Source organism: Nipponia nippon, unplaced genomic scaffold, assembly GCF_047370975.1.
Source record: "Nipponia nippon isolate SJK-2023a ecotype South Korea unplaced genomic scaffold, ASM4737097v1 scaffold_4, whole genome shotgun sequence".
NCBI classification, from domain to species: Eukaryota; Metazoa; Chordata; class Aves; order Pelecaniformes; family Threskiornithidae; genus Nipponia; species Nipponia nippon.
The window spans coordinates 88423028-88446939 of NW_028262358.1; the positions used below are offsets into that span (position 1 = coordinate 88423028).

Consider the following 23912-nt stretch of genomic DNA (forward strand, 5'->3'; position numbering starts at 1 on the left):
TCCCAAGACACAGAGGAGTTTCTGTATCTACAGAAGTAGAAGAGAATTCTCTAATTCCGTTTTGTGAAAGAACAGGCTCCAGTGTGCTGGGCTCATAATCAAATATCTTCCATGTATGCTACATTCATTGTGGAAGAGGAGAAAGAGAAATCTAATATTTGTCCTGATCATACTGTTATTCTAATGAAACACATTACCCCATGTCTTCATTTTTCCACTGAGAGGGTTTTAGAAGAGTAGGACACAATACCACACAAAGACAGAAATTACATGGTCACATTGAAATGGCAAGTCAAAAGATAAAGATACAGCAACTTTGATCAGCATCCATTTATGAAGATATATGCCACAATAAAACATCATATAGCTACCTGGACTAGCATCTCCTTAGAGAAGGTATTGAAATAGTAAGTGGCATGCTCCTCAGGATTGCTGTGCCTTGTACTTCTGGGTCCTATAAGGGCACCATTGTTGTCAAAACCTTCAAGCAAACAGAAGACAAGGGAAATAAGTATTTGTCTCTTAATAGAATATTTTGCCAATTTCTTTAAACTAGAAATCAACACACTAGCACTGATAACTTACCAAGATGAAGTCCAAGTAATGTTGGCAAGAGAAAGATGATTTTATAGAGTTTAATACAGGAAACTAAGTGATACTTTCATGCAAGCAGTTTGCACACAAATTAAAAACTTTAATTTTACGCAACATTATTAACCAAATTACTTCTTGTACAAAAGAAACAAACGTTCACAAACACTGCATGAACCACATAGTACTAGAGTATCTTCAAAAAAACCCGTCCCACAAAAATATTTCAATATTAATATTATTATGAGAACACAAAATTCAGTATTTTAAATATAAAGAGATGATCACCAAAAACAGGCTGACATGACTAAGGCACTTCGAGAGAATATCAGTCATATTACACAAAATCAACTTTGTTATTCAAAATTACATGAAGGAGGTAAACCTTTGTTTTGTAGGTTTGTAACTTTTCTCTTACCAAGTAAATTTTTTATCCTACAAAAAAAATAGGCTTAAGGGAAAAAAAAAAAAAGAAAAGAAAAAAGTAGTCAGTCAGGATATCACCCCATTCCACAGAAGTGTTTTCCATAGTTTTTGTCCTGAAGTGACAAAACTAGAAGGAAAGCCTGAGAAGACACATGCCCTTTAGCAGCAACTTAAAACAACCACTATTAACAATGGTTAAGCTAACCTGGGTTTAAAGATATGTAACGTGATTTTTATGCCTAGAGAATGTTAATAGACCACTCCCAGCAATAAAACAATAGGAAGGAAGAACTAACACCCAAATTAAATAATGTCATACAGAACATTAAACTTCACAGAGTCTTCCAGCATAACTGTCACCCCCCCTCCCCCCCCCCAATGTTTTATACTGGGAGTAGAATATCATGGTAATATAAAAGCAGCACACTGTCAAAAGAAAAGCAAGCAAACAAGCTATATTGCCAGAAAGTCTGTCCAAATATATAGCAAATGGAGGCACTAGCTGTTCACAAAACAGGACTAGGAATAGTCACTGTAAAACTATCTTTTGAAGTTATATTATCTTTCAGTGGAGACTATGCTCATGAATAGCTGTAGAAGGTTCCACAACTAAAAAAGCAGCATGATATTTTAAACACGTAAAATGTCTTTTTCAGTGACAGCAAAAAGACATACAAGTTTAGATACATTAGTGCAGTGTTTAATCTGGAAATTATTTTTTCCCTAAATTGGAAAATGTAGGTATGGAGCATGACAGTGCATTTCATTGTCTTTCTTTAAAAGATGAGTAATTTGACAAGTCAGTGTCTTGAGAAATGACTAACTAAAGAAGCCAGGATTTTTTCATATTTATCCTCCAAATCCCTGTAACAGGGATTTAACAGCAATTAAATTACAGGGATGTAACAGCAATAAAACCAATCCCTTCATGCCAAACACTGTTGCTGACTTCATCCCTCCCTTGGTAACATCAGTTCTCTCTCGTGTACCTTGACTACTTATTTCCTTGCTCCCCAATCACCCACAGGCTACCTGCCTCTGATGCTTTAAATATCAGCTGGGAAAGATGCAAGAGTTGCTGAGGAGGGTTTTGGGTAGCCTGAGAAGCACACGTGTTTGTTGGTGAGCTGGGAAGCCAAACAAAAAAGGTAGCATCAGACCATAAAACAGTCTTCCCCTCAAGTAGAGAAACCATGTTATGTCTCTCCATTCAGTCTCCGGTTTCCGTGACACTCTTAAGAACTCCCATGTCAGAGATCCTGACTTCTCTCAAAGTGGGCTGAAAGTGGTTTTAAAGAGTAATAGGCAAGTTTCATGTGACCACAGGCTTCATTTCCTTAAAATGACAAGGCTGAATAAGAGTAAATGTTTTTTAAAATTTTCTAACTCCTAGTTTTCTAAATATTCCCTCAATAGTTAAGAGTTTTCTGAATAGCTGTTATTTTCTGCTACCTTCTTCTGATTACACGCTGGTTTTATATAAAAAAATTAAATGGGTATTGTATTGATATTCTGCCATTTGGTAGAAGTAAAATGTGCATCCCATCACTGATCGATTTTTACCCCAAAAAGGTGTTGAAATAATGTTCTAGTTGCATGGAGAACATAAGTGATTGGTGATTCGTTAATTCAACCATGCAAATATCTAATGAAGCTTGAAGTTTGTATACTCAAGCCTCCATCAATATAATACCAACATTTTTCAATATTGTTTTATTTTCATCCCTTCTATGCTGTTGTGTTCCATCTGCCATTTACACTCTATAATGCCTGTTCTCTGTTTTTTCCATTTTGTGTTTTTAGGGAGACAAAAGTTGCCTCTCAGTGTCCATTTATGCGTGCCTAGTGCATCAGGCTCTACCCCTGAATGGGGCCCATAATTGCTGCTATAGGAAAATGTGCCAATAATTTATGTAACAGGAGATAATTCCAGCATGACATTCTTCATCTTTTATGTCCATGGAGAGAGATAGTGCCTTTCTTCCTTATGATACAAATTAAGCACTTCATTTTTCCAAAAAAAAAAAAAAAAAATCTTTCTCCACAATATTGCAAAATACTGCTAATGAACATATGATCCTTCCTCCACTTTCAGTCAACAACGAAATAAATACAAACCTACCTAGAAGCCATGCATAAAGCCTTCGGTTGAGTGACATATCCCTGCGCAGTACTACATGAAGGGCTGCTGATAAAATTCTGATCATGTCTGGACGTGTTGCCTGAAGAAGTTAGAAACACGATTAACTATGAAAAATAACACTTCTTCTATGCTAGCAGCTTAATGTGCACTAAAACATAGTTAATTTCATCTTCTGACATTTCTGAATTCAGAATTAGTACAAGAAAACATAATCTTGCTCTTAGGAAACCAAAATATGATTATTATTTGGAACAGACACTTTATAATAGTATGTACCCTTTATGAACCGCAAAAATACTTGACTCCATTAACAGCTCACTTTTGTTATAAGACATTTCATTTTGTTTATTAGGCAAAAGCCTTGGAAGCCAATTCAACTAAAATCCTGTTTAAAAAAGAAAAAGGAATAAAAAAAATCACTGAAGAATTTTAAATACCTTTCACTCTCTTACTTCTTTAAATGTTTGTGTAAGTCTTAATATTAAAAAAAATGCTGTATCGATAATTTCACCATTCTAGCACCTAAACAGAGACACTCTAAATATTCCTACAGTAACTTATAAATGTGAACAAACCACTTCCACAAGCAAGAATACAGTTCTTTTTCCAGGAAAGTGCAGGTTTTCCATAATTTCTAACAAGGTGAGAATCAACATTGTATAAGTTTCCCTCCAGAAGCAAGATAAATCATGGATCATTTAAAAACAGAAAGTGACTAACAATAAATGCAGTCCAAAAAAAATTACCTGGAAGTTATAAGGGCTATCTCCCACTACTGCTAAGGCTAACTACTCACCCAAAACCAATAATCATTTTCAATTCTCTAGTGTTCTGAATCAGTTATGCTAAGAGGATTAACTTTTGCTGGTTTTGAACACTGAGAATTGAATACTGAGAATTGGAAACTTGCACATGAACAGATAATTTGTTTTCTGATCAAATTCGAGCAAATTAAAAGCTTCTGCATAGACTAAACATCATAATTTATATTGGGTTTGCATATACAGAAGTTAACTTTAACTTCAAAGTTAACACATCAAGTCAAAAAGCAGAAGGGCAGAGATCACAACATGAGAATAGCCAAACCTATCAGAGAAAGTCTTACATATGACTCTTGTTCAAGCTTGGAGAAAATCATCAAGAAATACCGACTAAATACTGCTACAGACTTAAGAAATGGAGTACATTTAGGAGTTTGCCAATTCATCTCTCATGTTAATAACTTACCTGGCTCATGTGGAAAGGAAAACAAAAAAGGATAAGGTCCAACGTGCTCCTCTGTACTAAAACACTGGTATCTTGCACTGACGTGCTTACTGCTTCCACCTGAAGTAACGGCAGACCCCCCAAAATGGTTATTTACTGTATTATTTTAAGAAGGCAGCTATAAGAGAACACTCACAAAATAAGAACAGCTGTTTATAAATAGTGAAACAAAGTTATTTGAAAATTTTGAATAACGAAACAAGATAAAACAGGAAAATAAAAAGTTTCACCACTGAGGAAACATATAATCAACATAGATTCCCTGAACCATACAAACATTAAGCTTTTGCTTTTCTATGTTACCAATGAATAACTTAAGTTTAAAAGACAAAATAATACTCTCTATATTTTTCAAAAAATACAACAAAACTCAACCACTTTTAACTGAAGTGTGTCATGAATGGAAAGTTTTATACAAAACCTAAGCAGTTCCAAAACATTAACTCAGCTGTGCAACAATTTTATCACGTACCAAACCATCACCTTAACTGGAGCTACCATAAATAAAAGTGCATTTTTATCTCTTCAAAGACAATGTTCGAAGATAGAGAAGACACCTAACCCCCTGGAAGCATATTATTATATAAATAACACCAACGTCTTCATTGTTCCAACAAAACATTACCATTAATTCAATGTCACTGCCAATTATGTAGAGTTGATCCTCCATTGAAAGCTTCCTGTTCAAATGGGAGAGGACATAGGTGATCCCAGGCAAGCGAACTGCAGGGCTTGTGAGGAGGCTACCCCAAAGAGCACTGTAGAACGCCGACTGATCCACAGCCGAGGCAACCTTCTCCAACAGTATGTTCGTTCTGCAGAATCAAATCAAGTCAGCTGAATTAGGGAATGCATCACAGCCCTTGCCCCCAATTTTAATAAATATGTAAATAAATCATTACAGGAAGGTCAAAACTTTCTTTTGAGAGGCCAAGAGAAGCCCCAATTATACACTGAACCTTATAATGCAGCCTGAACAGAGTGATCCAACTAGCAAGCATGTGGGCCAATCTGGCTTGCAAAATGCTTCTGCCTGCCCACAGCTTCTCCTTATGTTCAAAGAGCCAAATAACTTCCTTATCTGCTACTTAAAGCCAACTCTTGCTACAGACGGAGGTTGCAGAGAGACAAGAGGAAAGCATAGCTACTGAAGAAAAAAAAAAAAAAAAAATCAAGCAAATGGCTTTTGCCCTCTCATTCCTTTCACTGAGTACTTCTGGCAATAACAGTGCATAAAAATACCACAACAATTCTTCGAGCACAAGCAATCACTTCCCTTGTCCTCACTTCTCCCCACTCATGTGGCAGCACCTCTACACCCTGTGGCAGGCCCTGGGAGGCAAGCTGCATAGCCCTGGGGGATCACACAGCAAGGAGTAGCCCTTGTTCCCTATAGTAGTTATGACAACTACACTGTGTGTATCTACCTATGCAGAAATAGAAACAGACAACGTTAAATTGCTCTTCACATACAAGTTGTGAAAATTCTAGCTTCTGAAGTTGGAAATATCAAGAATATGTAAGCTTGTGAACAATTCCAAGAACTCAAAGCCTTGGAGTGTAACTTCATCCTCTAATATGTTAAGATTCTACCCCAGCACCCCAGACACCACGGTCAGGATAACTCAACCAGGGCTTAGGCTTGCTGGATAAGAAGAGCTATTACCTCCCAGGCCACTCCAGTAGAAATAAAGTAATAACCTATAAAGATAGGTGGATTATTGCTGTCTCTTACATAGGTGGTTTAATGACAATTTAGATATCATAATGAGTAAATCTTAATGGCAGAAGCTTTGTTTGTTATCTTAAATTCAGTTAAGGTATGTATTTTAGACCCGGAATAATACGGCAGTACTACCTTAGAGGAAAGCCATGGAAAAGAAACAAGCAGCACATTCGTAACATGCTACATGTCTCAGTCCATAACAAGAATCATAAAATCATAGAATCATTTAGGTTGGAAAGGACCTTTAAGATCATTGAGTCCAACTGTCAACCTAGCACTGCCAAGTCCACCACTAAACCATGTCCCTAAGTGTCACATCTACATGTCTTAAATACCACCAGGGATGGGGACTCAACCACTTCCCTGGGCAGCCTGGTCCAGTGCTTGATAACCCTTTCGGTGAAGAAATTTTTCCTAATATCCAATCTAAACCTCCCCTGGAGCAACTTGAGGCCATTTTCTCTTGTCCTATCACTTGTTTCTTGGAAGAAGAGATCGACATATAACACTAAGTCTACTTAATGTCAATTCCCTTTCAATAACAGGAACAACTAACAGTTTATTTATCATAATTAATGTTAAGAATCTTCTACCATACTATCCCATTGCAATTAGCATGACTGGATGAAATTAAATACTGCCTATCTTAAAAAAAAAAAACCCACCCAACCAAAACAATCCACATACAAGTATTTAATTAAAAGTTGCAGCAAAAAAAAACCCAAATCAAATATATCACATTATTAACACATCTATCCTTACCTTTCGTAATACTCTGACCCCTCCTCTAACCCAGGCAGAATCCCAGTTAACAGTCCTTGCAGTCCTGGTTTCAATGTTTTCCCCAAAGGGAGGTAATAAATCTCATACAGACTCAGTAATGTTGGCTTGACAGACATAGCAGCATTGGCAAGGAGTGGAAATAATCCGGAACTGTGAAAAATAAAATTTCTCTTTTTTAGGAAGCTTCTCATGTGAGACAATTTCATTTATATCTTAAGACTGTTACAGACGCGTCCAGTGTAGTTATAAGTATCAGGTTTTTATCTTAGAATTTTGCACAGCATAGACCACCACACAATATGACTGCCTTCCAGATTGACAGGTCGGTACGTCAAGATTAATATCATGAGCTTTATTAGTATTGTGATAGCAAGCACTGAAGGCCCAGAGATGACAGTGTCTTTCACCAGTAAACAAATATGATAAACCAGGAGCATCTCTGTAAGACAAAAATCTTAATTTTCCCCATGCTGAACTACATTACAATGGAAAATGTATTTAAAAATACATTGTCTTTGCACTTATTAAGAAAAAACAAAAATGGATAAGAACATTTGAGGAAATTTACAGAAATACTTTTCTGTAAGAAAAGAAAAATAATGATGTTTTACTTCACCAAGATAAATTTTAAGACATTTATACTGTTAAGTAGCAACAAAGTATTTACATCAGAAATTCAGTTTGAAAACAGATTCTCAAACTAACAATAAACCCACTGTTCATGATGTAGCATTTAAAGGATTGAAAACATTGGAAGTATGTTTTGAGTTTACTATGAATGTAAGTTCACGCAAGTTACAAATGTGATCAGCTAAGGAAAAGTTACCTATATACTAATAACATTTTTGCTATTGCTACTAAATATCATAAATTATTACAAACAATACCAATAATCAAAGGCATGTGAAGACAACTGCAATTCTCAAGATCACTGAGGACACAGGTCAGAAGACCCCTGACACATGAAGAAGAAAATGAAAGAACAGTAAAAAAGGTAAGTTTGAGAAAAGGGTCTTAAAATATACACCTACAAATCTACTATTAAGAAAAAAAAAAAACAACCAAAAACAACTTTGTGGATACAATGTTATTCATGTTACAGGTGGGGAAAAAAAAAAATCTTTCCAAAGTACAAAAATGTTTGTAAAAATTATTTTTGCCTTTATCTATCTAGAAGAACAACTGCTTTGCCATTGTCAATTGGTTTCTTTTTTCTGCAGAAAACATCTTTTTGTTCAATAACCAGTACACTACCCCACAGTCTTTCTTTGTAAGGCTACTAACCATCCTTCAAGATTTGATGTTCAGACACTGCCATTCTGCTTTCATGAAAAATACTGGAATCTTTGATAATGCCTTAATGTGAATGTCAGTATTCTCCCAAGCATCAGTAACAATGGCTTTTAGTTACATTACACAAGGTAGCATTTTCCACTATCCTAGAACTTATTGTTAACAAGATATTGCAGCTACTGAATCACTGCGCAAGCAAAAAACACAAGCTATGAGTTCACAGAATCTTTAAAAACGTGTGGAAACACAGAACTGAGACACTCCCCTCCCCTCTCACCAAATGTAATTATATATAAACATCTTAATAATGCAAGACAGAAGAGCTGATGTTAAGGCCTACAATTTATTTCCAAGCATTAAGACACACCTTTGCTACCTATACAGAATTCTATTTTATTCCTCTATTTCTCAAACTGATGAAATTTTAATCTCCAGGGATACCTAAAGATTAAGAACCATGTGTGACTGTGTGTATACACACATATGCACACATCCCCCTATGCATTGTATAATAAATAGCTTAATGTCTTGCCTGCCCCACCCAACCAAAAACCTATTGGAGGTTTAGGAATCAGTATATTTTCACTACACTTACTTTTCAAGGTTATCCTTCCTTTTCATTATCATCGGTTCTACAGACTGACAGTGAGAAAAATTTTGCACTTGTCCCCCACTCTAACAAAACAATCTTTCTGTTCTGTTGATTTGATTGCTTGAAAGAGAAAGTTCCTTGCAATAAACTACACTCAAATTCTTTTCCAATACCATTTAAATTACAATACAAAAATGTAATGTGAATACATTGAAATAAGCATTAACACTTCAATTACTGTACATACATGCACAAAACTTTATTTCAATGAAGAAATAATAAATTCCAGGCTTTCTAGCACTAAAGTTGGTTCATAACAAAAATTTAGGTGATCCGTTTATCTTCTGATATACAATATTCAGGAGAAGAGTACTACACAAGCACCAGTAACAGGAGGGAAAGAAATGGATTGATTCTTGCTATGTAACAAAGCAATATTATTAATAGAAAATGCAGAAAACCAAAAGCATCTGAACTATGCATTTGGAATGGAGTTCTTGAAACTACTGTACCTGTAGAGGAAAAGGTCTTTGGCCAAACGCTTGGGCCCAATGATTTTGAAAATGATCTCATATGTTTCAAGTGCCTTCCGATGAACCCCTCCCGGCAAAGCTGGATGAAGACATTGTGCTAAGCGCTTGCCTATAGTCAGCTTTTTTGGTACTACCTGGTACTTCGCGTTGTTCTGTAGCACCTGATAAATCAACACATTAAGAAAAACAGCACAAAACAAGTTAAACATCAAATACGTATTTTAAAAATGTGTTCCTGAACACGGTCGGTAAGTCACAACACATACCTAGGTTACCACACAAGAAAAAAACCCAAGTTTTAAAATGTACCATGGAGCTTTTTCTTTGCGATGCCTTTCACTTGTATGCTTGCTATAGATGGAATCGCCAAGGCATTTAAAAACTTCATTTGCAATGGGCTCCTTACTTAGCTTGTCCATTTCATTTTACTCACCCTTTTGAGGACAAAAAATACTATCTCCATTTGTTAAAATCAATTGCCAGTACCTCAAAGAGGACTATTAAACTGTGGGTGGCGAGTTTGGGATAGCTTTAAGAAATCATCATAGAGCGAGACAACATACAGAACTTTACCACTGCCCAAAGCTATATAATCACTTCAGGACTGGAACACAGAGTTGCATTTACATCTTTATTTTTTTCTTTCCCAATATCATAGCCTTCACTTCGTATACACATGCCACAAGAACTGTTACAATCAAAAAATGAAAGAAATGGGAGTTTATACAAAGAAATTATGCCATTGGCATTGCCAACTGTACTGTCATTCTTGATTTTCCACAGCGTTTAAAGGGTAGAATGTAAATACTTCAGACCTGTAATTTCCTATGCCAAATTCTGCAAAGCTTCACATTGGCAAAATGTGTGTGTATGTAAAGGGAACTCTGTGACCCTGACTGGAGATCCCTAGAAACACATAGGACTGATTAGAACAAGATTTTTATGGAGATCAGGATCTGTATTCATTTGTAAACTGCTATTAAAAATCACAATGATATTACACTTCGAATTTACTAACTGTTAAACCGAATCAGAACGGTAACATTCTCTGGTCAATGAATTATTTGAGCCCCATTTTATAACTCATGCTTCATAAAAATATTGCTGGTATTTATACTGGCTGCTATTTTTCACACTGTTTCAATACCACTGAATGACATTAGAAGTAAATGTTAGTAATAAAAAAGATGTTGCATTTATTTCCACTAGAAATGTAAATAACTTTTCCCTTTACTTACAATTACAAAGAGTTCAACTCTAAGTCTTAGAAAGGCATTTGTTTGATTTGTTTGCTCCTTGCACACACCCAACATTTGGCTCAGACTGCTAAAAGATTCGCAAGAACATTAGACTGCTAGAGCCTTGCACTTCTGTATTTTGACACCAATTCCCTTTGTCAGTTCCTGAATCTCTTCCAAGAACACCTGCCAGGCATACCTTGTTTAGCTTTCCAAGTGCCGATATTAAATCTGCCCATTCACTGGAATATTCAAAGTTCTTCAGTGCTTTGTCAACAGCTGCTACATAGTTTCTGTACTTTGAATCAGTCAGTAGCTCCAGCTCTTCCGTGTTCATCCTCCCACAGTGTCCCCGCTAGAGACTAGCTTGCAATTCATGTACAGACATTACCTGTTCAAAATAAAAAAAATCCTGAAACCATTGTTTCCAGAGACACATTATTAAAACAATTTTGTATAAAGAGCATTACATTTGCCTCAAAGGCATTACAAAATACCAATCTGAAATCATTTCACAGCAAATCCTAAACAAAAGCTAACATATTGCACACAAATATTTAACACATATCCAAAAGAGTATATTTGTAATCAAGTCCTGTTAAAAAAAAAACAAACAAAACACACACAAAAAACCCCCACAAACCAAACAAAAACCCCCAGAAAATTAATGCCCTGCCCCTCCCAAAAGGCACTGTTTATTCTAAACAATGCAACAAAGGGATTTTTTGTTTTCTTTTTTTTCCTCTTCTGGGTCCATCACCAGAAAAACCCACCTTTCAACAGATCAGCCCTTCTGAAAACAGAAGGCACCAATCTTTCTGAATCACTTCAGGGCAGAAGACAAGAATGAAGGACACATAGAAGAGTCACACACTATTCAAGAGTACTTTCATGCATCAACACTTCCTTTTACAAGACCTGGTATTCTAATTCAGTGATGCAACTCTACTTTGTTGTTATATTATCATCATCCACACACAACAAAAGTATATGTTTACTAGTGTTCGGTAATCAGAGGCTTTTGCAATTTGCTCTATATATTTTCATCACACAGTAGTCTACACCAGGTAATTAAGATATTCTAGTTCCAGAAGCACCACCTCGTACTTTTATAGGCCATACACTATTTATTTCATGAAATTCAATCACTATTAAAAAGAAATACGTTTTCAAAGCTTCTTTAACCCCAAGCAATTACAACTTATAATGGGAAATCCTATTGTGGCATGTCTGTGAAAAAGGCAGCTTTTGTGCCCCTTTTAATTGGGGTCTTTTGGGAATTCTCTCTGATACTCAGCTTCAGACGAGACTTCACACTCAGCAGATGCTTCTCTCTTCTGCCTTGATTGAAATGGGAAGGAGATTGTGTCCAGAAGTGTAGGCTGAAACATGGTAGACCAAAAAAACCAAACCACGGAACAGGTATAAAGAAGCTGTATTCATCAGACGATCTACCAGGTACAATAAGTAGAATCATGCCTGAAAACAGCAGCTTCAGTGAGCTCTTCCAAAATGACTGGAGAACATGCCTCATTGGCCCCTATTCCCAGTGAGCAGCAATATGACAAAATAGGAGGACTGTTTGAAATGAAAAATGCCTATGAAATAATAGAGCAGAAGAAGTAGCAGAAATAAAAAGTGACACCCTGATTTCTGGTGGTTCTACAGTTGATGGAGATAATAAAAACACTTATTTTTTAAATTCTGATCAGGAAAAAGTTTAAGTGTTTTTAGACCAATCAGAAAAGACTAACAATTCAACTTGTATTACTTCATATAGTAAACACGCTCCAGTTGTGCAAGGTGCATCAAAAACATGAACACTTTTCTGCCTTTTATCATACACAACCAATTTAAAATGTTTTATATGGACACATAAAAATCTTTATTTGATTTGTACCTTATCCATCCCTCCCTTCAAATAGCATTCTCCCCAAAATCGCTACGAAGCTGCTATTTAATAACTTTGTCAACAGTTCTCATAAGGAGTCACCACTGACTGAAGAACATAAAACCCGAGGACTGGTTATCCAGTATTTTCAGCTACCTGAAGGCCAAATCCTTGCCGTGTTCTTGGAACAACCCCAAAACCTACAAACCACGTCACTATTAGTACTGTTTTAACCTTTTCAGCATTCCAAAAGGTAAAATGAAGCAAGCAGTACTCCAACATCTCCAGATTAAGACAGCAGCAAATCAGGCTCGAAATTTCATGATCATAATCTCATCAAGTTTACCACAAAGTGCCCTGGCAGATTTTTGCTCCCTCCCTTTTGTTCCTTTAATTAGCAAGTGCTTCTGAAGATAAATTGATAAGAACCCACCTTTAATCCTCCCAAGCTTCATTTTTTTTAGTGCTAGAGGAACATTAAAAAAAGCATTGCTTCAGTCAGAGACAGTACACTGGGCAGCAGAAAGGGGCCTTCCAGAACCCTCTCACCCCTAACCTTTCATGCATGGGCACATGCAAGGTGCCAGACAAGCCTCTCTTCTGCCGTCATCGCATTTATCTTTTCTTCTACAGAACAAACAAAATTCTGCTTTATTCATTTCTTTATCCTTATTACTATCTTTCTCCTCATATTGCTCATCTCCTGGTTCCTCAGCATTGTAAGGGAAGTTGCAAGAAAGAAAAACAAGAAAGGGATGGACAAAAGGAAGAAAAAGAGCTGGGATAGCAGGAGTGAATAAAAAGGCCAAACATTATAAACCTTTTGCACTCTTGATTCTGATGGCAGACTAATAATGACAGGTTGTCTCCAAAACAGAACAGAAATATAAACCATTACTTAAAAAATATATTCTGGGTGCCAAACTGATAGATTTCACAATACCCCACTGGCATAAATCACTTAGATCTCACTTTTTATTTAAAAAAAGTATTTCATGTGGTTTCATTTTATAATAACCATCTTTCTTTGGATTAAGTCGAGAAAAAGATCAGGTTTGCTTTGAAAAAGCTGTAGAATGCCAACAGATTTCTCAAAAAGACAGTTGCACAACCACGAATGTCTGATCTCCAAAAGTAAAATAAAGTATTGACACTAAAAAAGAAGAAAGGACCAACATACAAAAGCAGCACAAATCTTATTTTTCCACGCACAAAGGATGGAGAAAGAACTTGACACAGCGAATAATGCTTTCTGAGTGAAGAAAGCACCAGCATCCTTTTTTTTATCCAGCTAAAGCATAAATGCAACCACTTATGGCTGAGTAGAAAACAGGGCTCTGTCTTCCTCAAGTGCCTGAAAAACCTGAAAGCTGAGGGCGGACCAATTCAGGATTATCAAAGGTTAGACAAAACCAGCAGGAACACAGGGTTAAGCAGTAGCTTCTTTTTCCAGACTTACTAACTAATCAGAATATTCTCTTCCTTTTAAAAACAAAAAACATTGACAACTTTGACTGAATAACCTATACTTTTAGACAAGTCTATCGCACACTGGCTGATACTAATGAACTTACTCTAGTCATATAATTGATATTTACATTTATCCATATGTCATCAGTGACTTCAATCATTATTAAGTTTTGTATAGAGAAGAAAAAGCACACTCTGTTTTCTTACTACTCTATTGTTATAGTCTCATTTTTTTCTAAAAAAAAAAAAATTTATATAGTCTGAGGTTACAGGGAGAAAAAGAATTTCTTGCATATTTTTTTCCACAATGAAGAGTCTCTATTTTAAACAATATATCTTCCAAATTGTATCAGTAGCCATAATAAGCCAGGGATGCAGAGGAGATGCTATGTAAATATTATGTATTATTTTTATAAACTTGGCACTATTTTTATTCCAAGATCACTGAAGCTACAGGAATGCCCATTTTTATTAGCTCTTATACATAAATATGTACTTGTCCTACAAGGGTTACTTTTTGTTTAGCCTGAAGATATTCCAAAATGCAGTTTTTAATCTTTTCTTGTTTCTATCATGTATTCTTACTGATACTTTTCTGTTCTCTTCATCTATAATAAAACTGCAGATTTAACAACATATAATTTTACAGCACTGGTATTTCAATATGATGTTAAAGCTTAGTAATGTCTATCTCCTTATAAGTATCACACCTTTATTCTTTCATGGTTTACTAATTTGAAAAATGAGATAAATAATAAAATTTGATAGATCAAAATCATTGAAAATAGCAGTTTCTGCCACACCATCAAACAGCCAAAGGACAAACCATTTATCTTGCCATTCCACAATCACCATTTAGCATGAGGGCCAACTTTCCTTGGAATATTCTTTATTTCTCTTTTTAAACAAAGTTATGAAGACCATCATCCTTTGCTTTTGTTAGTTTTCTTCTCTTTTGGCATACCTAATGAGATGAGACAAGCTTCTCAGATTGAAGGTTCAGCCACTCTCATGAGTCTGGTCATAGGTAAACATTGACCTGTTAGATGACCATGCCTCTTTTTAATGGATGACAAAAAGTAAATGGGGGCGTCTCAGCAGAAGGCTTATTATCAATGAGGAAGAAACTACCTAAGAAGCGCTATACACTTTCGAACTATTTCAGAAAACCATATTTAAATCATTAGTGATTGCAAAACTAGGTCTTGACACTTACTACCTTCCACTTCACTTTCTCATGGGGATTAGAAAACAGACACTGAACAATTCTGGATATACCTGGATGCCTGTAGAGTCTCTGAGTATGACTTTGACAAGGAAAGCAGCTACCTGGGGCCGTGGATCTCCTTTTGCTGGGGGTTGTGTATAGTGTGTTCACAGAGCAGACTTCAGTTCCTTTCATCAATAAAGTGGTATTGGTTTTCCTCTGAGTCGTGTTAAGATGATACTGCTACAGCTGTGTTTTCCACGGCAAATGCTCATCCTTCACAACTCGTGTCTAAGAGCCTTCTGTCTCACATCAACACAAACTATTAACCCGTTTAAGAGGCTCTAAATGGTTTTCACTGAAGCTAAAGAAACTTGATTAAGAACACAGCTTCATCAACACTTATTCAATAAAAGCAGCTTTCATCTAGATTCTGTCTCAATTTAATCACAAAGTTATAAGACTTCCCAACAATTCATAAGCTCTCCAGTATCTGTTGTACCCCAAAGCTCCTCTTCAGATTTGATTTGCTACTGTTCCACTCTTACATTTTTCAAGCCTCACAGAATTGCTCTATTTGTCTGCTTCACACCAATCTGCAATACTGAAATGGTCATTTTCTGGTACAGGTCAAGGGGCTGATCGCTGTGGAGCACAGATCTGTGTACATCATGTCACTTCAAGAATGCTCAAGATTTGTCCCAAGTACTGTAAGAACCTGAACTCACAAACTTGCTCTCTTTGAATTCCTCAGAGTTTCAGCTTTGCAATATTTCAAGGCTTTTGTAAAATTGTTTACTGTTTCAAGCAAGGCTATGGGACATACAGTAAAAGAACTAATGGATAATTAAAAAGCAGGTGAGAAAAATTTCAAATTTCACAGTACTGAGCTACTTCTTTTTAAGCTGTGTACAGTGCCCACATACCAAGCTGGTAACTGCAGAAACACGTTTTTATTTAACTAGACTTAATACAAACACAGATTTGAATACATGGAAAACAGAAGCCTTGTCAGTTGGTAATTTATTATGCTTTGCTTCCCGTCAGAAGCATTTAAAAGCATGAATAGCAAAATAAATACTGCTAGTCCCAGGCTAGTCTCTTAAGATAAAAATCAAAATGTTGGAAATACATATATTCTTCTATCCCCAAAGACAAAGATTTTCCAATTACAGCTAATTATTCTAGTTCTAAATTGACTTTCTACAGAGTCCTCTTATTTCAGAATTTTTCAAAGAGGCATCTCTAATGTCTTCTGAAGAATAAGAACCATTTGAGCTTGTTATTTTGGCAAACTGCTATTCAATACAGTAATGAAAGATGCAAAAAACCCCATATCACCCAAATAAACAAAACAAAAAAGCCCCAGACTGTATAATTAACTATAATTAACCATGATCTCATTAGTATCCTGCAACAGTGTAGAGCACTTAATAAGATTTAATATTGTGATTAATAACTTCCCAGTATACTTTTCTACCCAGTCAAAATTCACAAGTGGAAACAGCTTATTACATTTTTCCACAGAAAAAAACGACACTGCTTTAGGTGTTCAAATTCCTTTCCATGACAAAATTAAATAAAATCAGCATAACAATCTGTGCATTACCCATACTGGCAACTTCTAAATCAACACAAGATGTTTTCCTGAGAGTGATTCTCATTCAAGCAAGAATTAAATGAGAGAAAACCTATGGATTGTACTACAGAGGTTAGATCAGGTACCTGACTGGACACACTCCCTCCTGGCTTTAGAATCTACAAAACATGTCTATTATTTATGTTTACTATTACAGAAAAAACAAATTGTCAGTAAAAAGAAACTAAGTACACTTTTTCTTCTTTTGCATATACAGGAAGTCACAGAAGAAAGATGACTGGAATAAAACGGTAAGTCTACCACTGAGCATAGTCTGATGGACATACATAAGTTACATAAAATGTTCTTTCTGCTATTGCTGCTTTATGGTATTCCAAAGTCTGACTTACACCAGACACGAGTTCATAAAGAGGAACAAGTAACAAACTTAAAAATTCATAAGGAATGTACAACAAGCCTTCTCAGTAATCAACTTCTCTATTCACTGTTTAAGAAAACAAATTTATAATTATGAACAATCTGTAAGTGAATGTATTTGCTTTAGAACATAACCTTTCAGAAGTAAAAAAGTATCAAATCTATGTCTATCTGTTTATCAGAGGGGAGAAGAAAGTGACCAAAGGCTTCGTACTCTCATTCGTAAATACACATCTCTTCCACCTGCCTCTTAAAAAGAGTTTAGGGTGACATTTTAACCCCTCTACTCACTTCTATTTTATTACAGCTTTTCAATATATAATAGATGAACTACAAAACAGTTTGATACGCTTGACTGAAATCTTTATTTTGATTCCAGACCCACCAGCAGAACACTACTGATTCCTTTTCTTGCAACCCTTGTGCACTGTGCCTGCATACTACTCAGGATTGTCATACTGTTCATGGCAAAGTACAAGGAAAAAAACAGCCCTGTGCACTACAGGGATCTCCAAGCACTGCTGTAATAAAGCAATAAAAGGTTTGCTCTGTTAAAATAATCTTTGACTTGATGCCAAATAATTATTTTAACCACGTCTAACAGTTAGAAATTAATTCAAAAAATCTGAATAAAGCAAATTAAATACATATTAGCCACTGAAATCATTGTAGTGGCATACAACAGAAGCTCAAGTGACAATGTGATACTCAGTTGGAATGGAAGGATACAGGCTCTTTAGGAAGGACAGGCAGCGGACACGGGGAAGGGGGGTCACGCTGGGGTGCACGGAGCTCCGCCTGAGGATGGATGAGGTGCGGGCGGAGATTTTATGGGTCAGGATTAAAGGGAGGGTGAGGACAGGTGACATTATAGCGGGGGTCTGCTACAGGCCACCCAACCAGGAAGACTGAGCAGATGAGGTCCTCTATGGACAGACAGGAGCAGCCTCACCTTCACAAGCCCTGGTCCTCATGGGGGACTTCAACCACCCCAGTACCTGTTGGAGTGACAAGACAGCAGCGGGGTTGGAACGAGATGATCTTTAAGGACCCTTCTGACCCAAACCATTCTATTACAACAGACATCATCTTTTCTAGAGTTAAGGCCTCTTGCACTAAACAAATGCTAGAATCTTCCTTACACTAAAGTTTCTACTTTTAAAATACCATATTCTTCTTGAGATCAAATCAAACATTCAGATTTCACAGATCTGAACTTATGTCACTCAGTAAATGAAAGATGATAATTTGCATTGTCTTCGTTACAACTCAGGTCAACCATTAACTGAAAATATTTTCTTCTTCCTAAAAGAATATTTTCCCATGTTTTTTCCTTTCTAGCAACAAATGATTCCTGAGTTATCTATCTACTATATTATAATTTAATCAGCATGCATTTCACATCTAAAATCAACAAAACTCCAGATATCCACGCCTCTTTTTTTAAATTATGATCTAACATGTCTTATTAAAAAACAGATGGCAATTTAAGTCAGAATAACACAACATAAAGAATCTGGGTAAAGGCATTTTTTTTAAATAATATTCATTTCAGTCTCCAGGCTGACATCCCAACAATCCCAAATGCAGAATATAACATTTAAGATTTTTTTTTTTTTTAATTATGAAATGTAACCTCCTGGAGTCAACCAGTCACTTTGACAATGCCAAGCCAAACAGAAACACAAAACTCATACTCAGAAATTAAGTATATAGTGTACCACCTACTGTTCCCTGGACCAAAACAAACTGTTGACATGCTGAAAAAGGTTGGCTTGCGCCCTGGGTTGGTAGGGCCTTTTTCAGCTATCCACAACCAAACCTGCAACATTGAGCAGTTAGTTTCCCCAGCTTCGTAAAAAGATCTTGAGACTGCATATTAGAAATAAGGCTGTTTGGATTACTCTAAACAGAATATGGAAGGTATTTATCTGACATAGCTAAATCCACAGTAACCACACAAGTTTGGTGGGTTGGAAAAATCATTACCAAAGAGAAAATGAGTGTTCTGGTGTGAGTGCAACTGCAGCAGGCCCGTGGCTCCCATACCACCTGCCAGCACTGTGAGCTTTGTGCTTTTCCTGTCCCACAGTGGAACCTCCCAGCTCTCACAGGCACCGACCAGGCTTTGGGGCTACTGCCCTTTCTGTTGAGCAATGATAGATAAGTACATGATTTCAAATACTTACTTTGTCTCCAGGTGTCTGAGCACAGCAACAAGACAAGCTTTCTAAAATAAACCGCAATTTATTTTCACTTTTACATGTCTCAGCCTCATGCCTTCAAATGGTTACTATACCCTCTCTGAAAAGGATTCCTTTTTAACTAGCTAGCTCTCCTCTTCCAATCTTTTCCAAGCATTTACTGTCAGAAGACTTGAGGTATTCTTTTTCTTTCTTGCTTATTTTTTACTCTCAGCAAACCAGTAAATCCCGTTAATATAGTAATATATTTAAAATAAAGAAATAAATAAACAGCCGTAACAAATGTAATAATGAAAACCAACTCAAACTAGTATGACTATGTTTAAACCTAGATTTGTACTACACTTTGCTGTAAAGGAGAGTTTGCCAACTTCCGGATACTTTTCAGCTTAGCAGACAAAAAATAGGATGTACGCAAGTTTTACTGTCTTACATTATGCTTGCAGCACTCTCCTCTACTGGGGGAGAAGCCTTGCTTCCAGGGTAATACTGCACCTTCACATAGTGACATCTCTTTAAATATTCCAATACACGGTTTAATCTACCATCTTAACAACAACAAAAAAAATGGTGGCCTGATAATTTATTCATTTATTCTTTGCTCACAATAACTTTAAAATTGAAGATTTAGACAAACCTTTTATTCATCCATACCCATCGTTCTAATAATATGTACCTTCAGGCGAGTTTAACATTCTGTCTCCAAAACCCTGATAATTCTTTTCATGAAAATATGTCAGAAGTTCTCATATCCTTATCACTGCCTTACTCGGGTAGCCTTTTAATACAATGCATTTGAGCAAGACTTTGTCCAACTTCCTTTTTTATTATACCCTGAAGTCCTAAGATATTGCTAATTCGTTCACTTCAAATTTCAACTAATTTCTATTATTTTATTCTGATTTTAATTCTGAAATAGCATCATATGCCATACCTATACCTACACATTATCTAGATTGTGGTTATATTTTGCAATGCATCAGATTTCACATATTCTGCAGATGGATTTCAAAGGAATCTGTAAAGTAGAATCTTTTTCTGACTGTTCTGAAAATGGCGGCTGGACCAAAACTTGTTCTCTCTCCTTATCCTTAGGAGTAAGACAGAAAAGACATAAATATAAGGTTAAATTCCCTCTGATTTTTGCAAATGATACTAGAAACCAAATTAGGCAAAGCACCGTTCCTTGGCTTTACATAATTTTTTATGCTTATATTGAAGTACAAGTTTCTGATAAAAATAAGAGATGTGTTGACTAGTGAAATCATTTACTGAGTCTCTTTGGTGCTTTCTTCTCATTTCTTGTTTCAGTTACTGGGGAAAAATGATTGATCCTGCAGGGTTTCTTCTCCCCAGGCTCTCAGACGGAAATATATCGCTTAGTGTTTCTATTTATCATTCCACTTCTTTTCAGCCACAAGTCAGGGCAACATAATTATTAATCTGAAAGACAATTTACATGCATTCAAATAAATTACTTCCATTTTTCTATTTCATGCTTTAGCAGGTATCATTGAATTTAGTCGCTTTTCCATCTCCTATTTTTCTCAACCATTTTCACACCAGGTTTTTTTTACAACATACTTCATACCTCTTCTTGGTTCTCTTCTACGTACGGCATATTTAATAGAATATAGCTCCACCGAAGTAAAAAAGAAAAAAAAGTAGCATAGTAACAAGCATTTTAAGTCAGCCCAGGCCAAGCAGCCATTCCCAGCTAAGCAAAAAGACAGTAAAGGTGGACAGCAGTAACTCTGGTCAAAAGAACTAAGCCAGCGATGAACACACGGAAGTGGCCTCCCCTTATTCAAACGGAGAACAATGGCAGAAGAACGCAGGCTGAGCCCATTTACGCCAGACAGGCTGCATTCTTACCTGTGTAGCTTGCTGTGTGTGTGGTAAGTATTTCTAGTGGTCAGTGTAACATGCCAGTATTTTTACACAAGAAAAGCACTACCAGTATAAACATGGCCTAACTTGTGAACATAAGCATCCACTCGAATGCACAGCCACTCCACTAATGGAAGACGTAGGATAACTTGTCTTTGCAAGATGCTGTTTAATCATCTCCTGTCACAGGTGCTACAAGTTGGGAAAGTAAGACATTCTGTAAGTTACAAATGCAGTCTCTCCTTCCCCATCTCTCATTTAAAGGCTGCTTAGTTCCTAAGAGAGCCTATTCTCATTTCAATTAAAACAAAACCAGGATTTATAGTGTTGACACTCCGCCTGTTTCCAAACTGACATACCTCCACATGACATTCACACATGTTATATTAAAAATGAGTGTACATTTTGGATAATCACAACATTTAGACATCACGCTATTATTAGACCTGCAAAAGGTTTACTGTATTTCAGCCTGTTTTTGAAAAGTTACCAACATTTCAAACAAAAAAATAAGCGAAACTGACAGCCAGGCCAGCATAAGTATTTCACACATACAGACCAAGGCTTGGCAACAAAATGAAAGACTATGATCTTCAACCTTATATTATGCCCCCTTATTTCCTGCAAGCATCTAGCCCATTACTATTTAGATAGAGTCTTCCCACTACTTCGCACTCCTATAGCTAGAATTTAGGTATTGCATTATGCAGCTAACCTGAGAATCATAACACGTTCACTATTACTGCATATAGAAAGAAGATCCAGGAGTGCAAAGGTTCTTGCTAATCAGCAACAAAAATACAAGGGTTGAGTCACCCAGAACAAGCCCATCAAAACCTGCACCCCCTATCCAGCATGTTTTAGGCTACTTAAAGAGATAAATTGTTTAGGCTTTTCTGTTTATTATTACAGGTATGCAAATGTTATTTCCAAAAAACATTTAACAGCAGAAGCTGTCATATATTCATGCCTTTCAGGTGGGCATCACAAGATTTAAGGCCACCTCTGCATCAACAGATGAAATTTAACCCCGCGCTAACACAAACTAGGGACAGCCGAATGCCCCACGTACCCTTCCAAACACCACAGGCAACCACCCCAGCAGCCGAGCCAGCCAGCCAGGAACCTGACCCGAAAGAGGCCCACAGCCCTTATCTGCTCAAGGTCAAAGCGGGACGGCGCTGGCCGCCCCGCGCCGAGCTGGGTCCCGGGCGGGAAGCGGCCCCCTGAGGAAGCCCCTCCACGACGGGCGAAGCCAGGCCCTGCCGGCCGCGCCCGGTGCCGAGGTGGGGAGGCGGGGGGCGGAGAGGCTCTGCAGCCTGGAAACCCACCGGGCCCGCGCTGCTCTACGGGGGACAGCACCGGGGAGCGGAGGGCAGACCACGGAGCGGCAGCCGGGCGAGCCAGGTGCCGCAGGTTAATTGACGCGGAGCAATTAACAGGCTGATCGCTCTCCCCAGGCTCCTCGGCACCTACCCCCCGCCCCGCCTAGCTCGGGCCCGGCCCGGCCCGGCCCTCGCCCTCCTCGACGGTGCCCGCGGCCCGGCACGGGGAGGGGAGAAGAGAGGAGAGGGCCGGGCCGGCTCGGCTCGGCTCGGCTCGGCTCGGCTCCAGGGGCGGAACCCTCTCGGCTGCGGCGCCCTCCCTAACACAGGCGCGGCGACGGGGAGGGAGAAGGGGAGCGGCCGCCGCCGGGCCCCGCAGCCTACCGGCGCCGGGAGGAGGAGGAGGAGGAGGGAGGGGAGAGGAGGGGGCGCCGGGGCGAGCGGCGTTACCTGAGCGATCCGAGCCGGAAGAGCCCGACCGCCACCAGCAGCCCCGCGCCGCCCTGACAGCTCCCGGCGTGCACTGCGGCGCGACTCCCCCCCCCCACCGCGCGCCACCGCCCCGCGCCGCCGCCCCGCGCCCCCTGGCGGGCCGCCGCCGGAACGGCGCCCGGCACGGAGCCGCCCCCGTCGTGGTGGTGGGCAGCAGGGAGTAGCGGCTGGGTGGGTGCGTGGGTGGCTGGCGGCGGTGGCGTGTCAGCGGCGTGTTTATGTGCGCACCACGTGCTGGCGCGGGAGTCGCCTGCCCGGTTTTACCGGCGCCTTGTGCGGAGGAAGAGGTGGCTCTGTACGCGTGGGCAGCTGTGGATTTCCGTGAGGGAGCTTCTTGGGCCTCATTGATGCTGGCGCCGTGCCACGCGGGGAAAATGTGCAAGTGGGCACATACGCACTGATGAAAATAAAAATAAGGCATTTATATATAGATATGTATATATATACACACACACTTATTTTGCCACATCTTTCCATACTTCAACAAATATAGTGTGGGTAAAAATGGAAGGCAGGTGGTACTTTAGAAAGTATTATCAATTATATGAGTAGTGGTTGTGTTTAGAATTTTCTAAAATCTGTTGTGATTCATATTCTTGAGCCCGTATTACACAGAAAGGTGTGTGGGGCGCCCACATGGGCGATATCGCAAGGAATTTTTTACTGCAGGAGCAAGTAAGGAGTACGGTTCTTAGACTGCAATCTGTTAGTTTCAAAGTCGTCATTATGGTTCTCAAATTTAAGCAGGCTTCATAATAGCAAACAGTTATTATGGTTATAAATGACTTAAGTAACTGCAAAAAAAAAAAAAAAAAGTGCATTCAG

The 23912-nt window shown here is 38.1% G+C and overlaps 1 protein-coding gene across 10 annotated transcripts in view; it reads right to left on the reverse strand.

The window, feature by feature from the left end:
• DOP1A (DOP1 leucine zipper like protein A) overlaps positions 1-23146 on the reverse strand; it is a 67703-nt gene extending 44557 nt beyond the window's left edge. For 4 of the 10 annotated variants that reach the window (XM_087777019.1, XM_087777021.1, XM_087777013.1 and 1 more), the window contains exons 1-8: positions 23046-23142; positions 10791-10982; positions 9333-9514; positions 6915-7085; positions 5052-5241; positions 4388-4486; positions 3140-3239; positions 372-481 (exon numbers count right to left, since the gene is read on the reverse strand). In XM_087777019.1, the coding sequence (XP_087633145.1) occupies positions 372-481; positions 3140-3239; positions 4388-4486; positions 5052-5241; positions 6915-7085; positions 9333-9514; positions 10791-10928 (990 nt within the window). In that variant the 5' untranslated portion in view covers positions 10929-10982; positions 23046-23142. Of the gene's footprint in view, positions 1-371; positions 482-3139; positions 3240-4387; positions 4487-5051; positions 5242-6914; positions 7086-9332; positions 9515-10790; positions 10983-18128; positions 18175-19165; positions 19323-20652; positions 20824-22342; positions 22577-23045 lie in introns of those variants that run through there. The other 6 variants (XM_087777020.1, XM_087777017.1, XM_087777014.1 and 3 more) reach the window with 5 other exon arrangements.
• Positions 23147-23912: the final 766 nt, after the last annotated feature.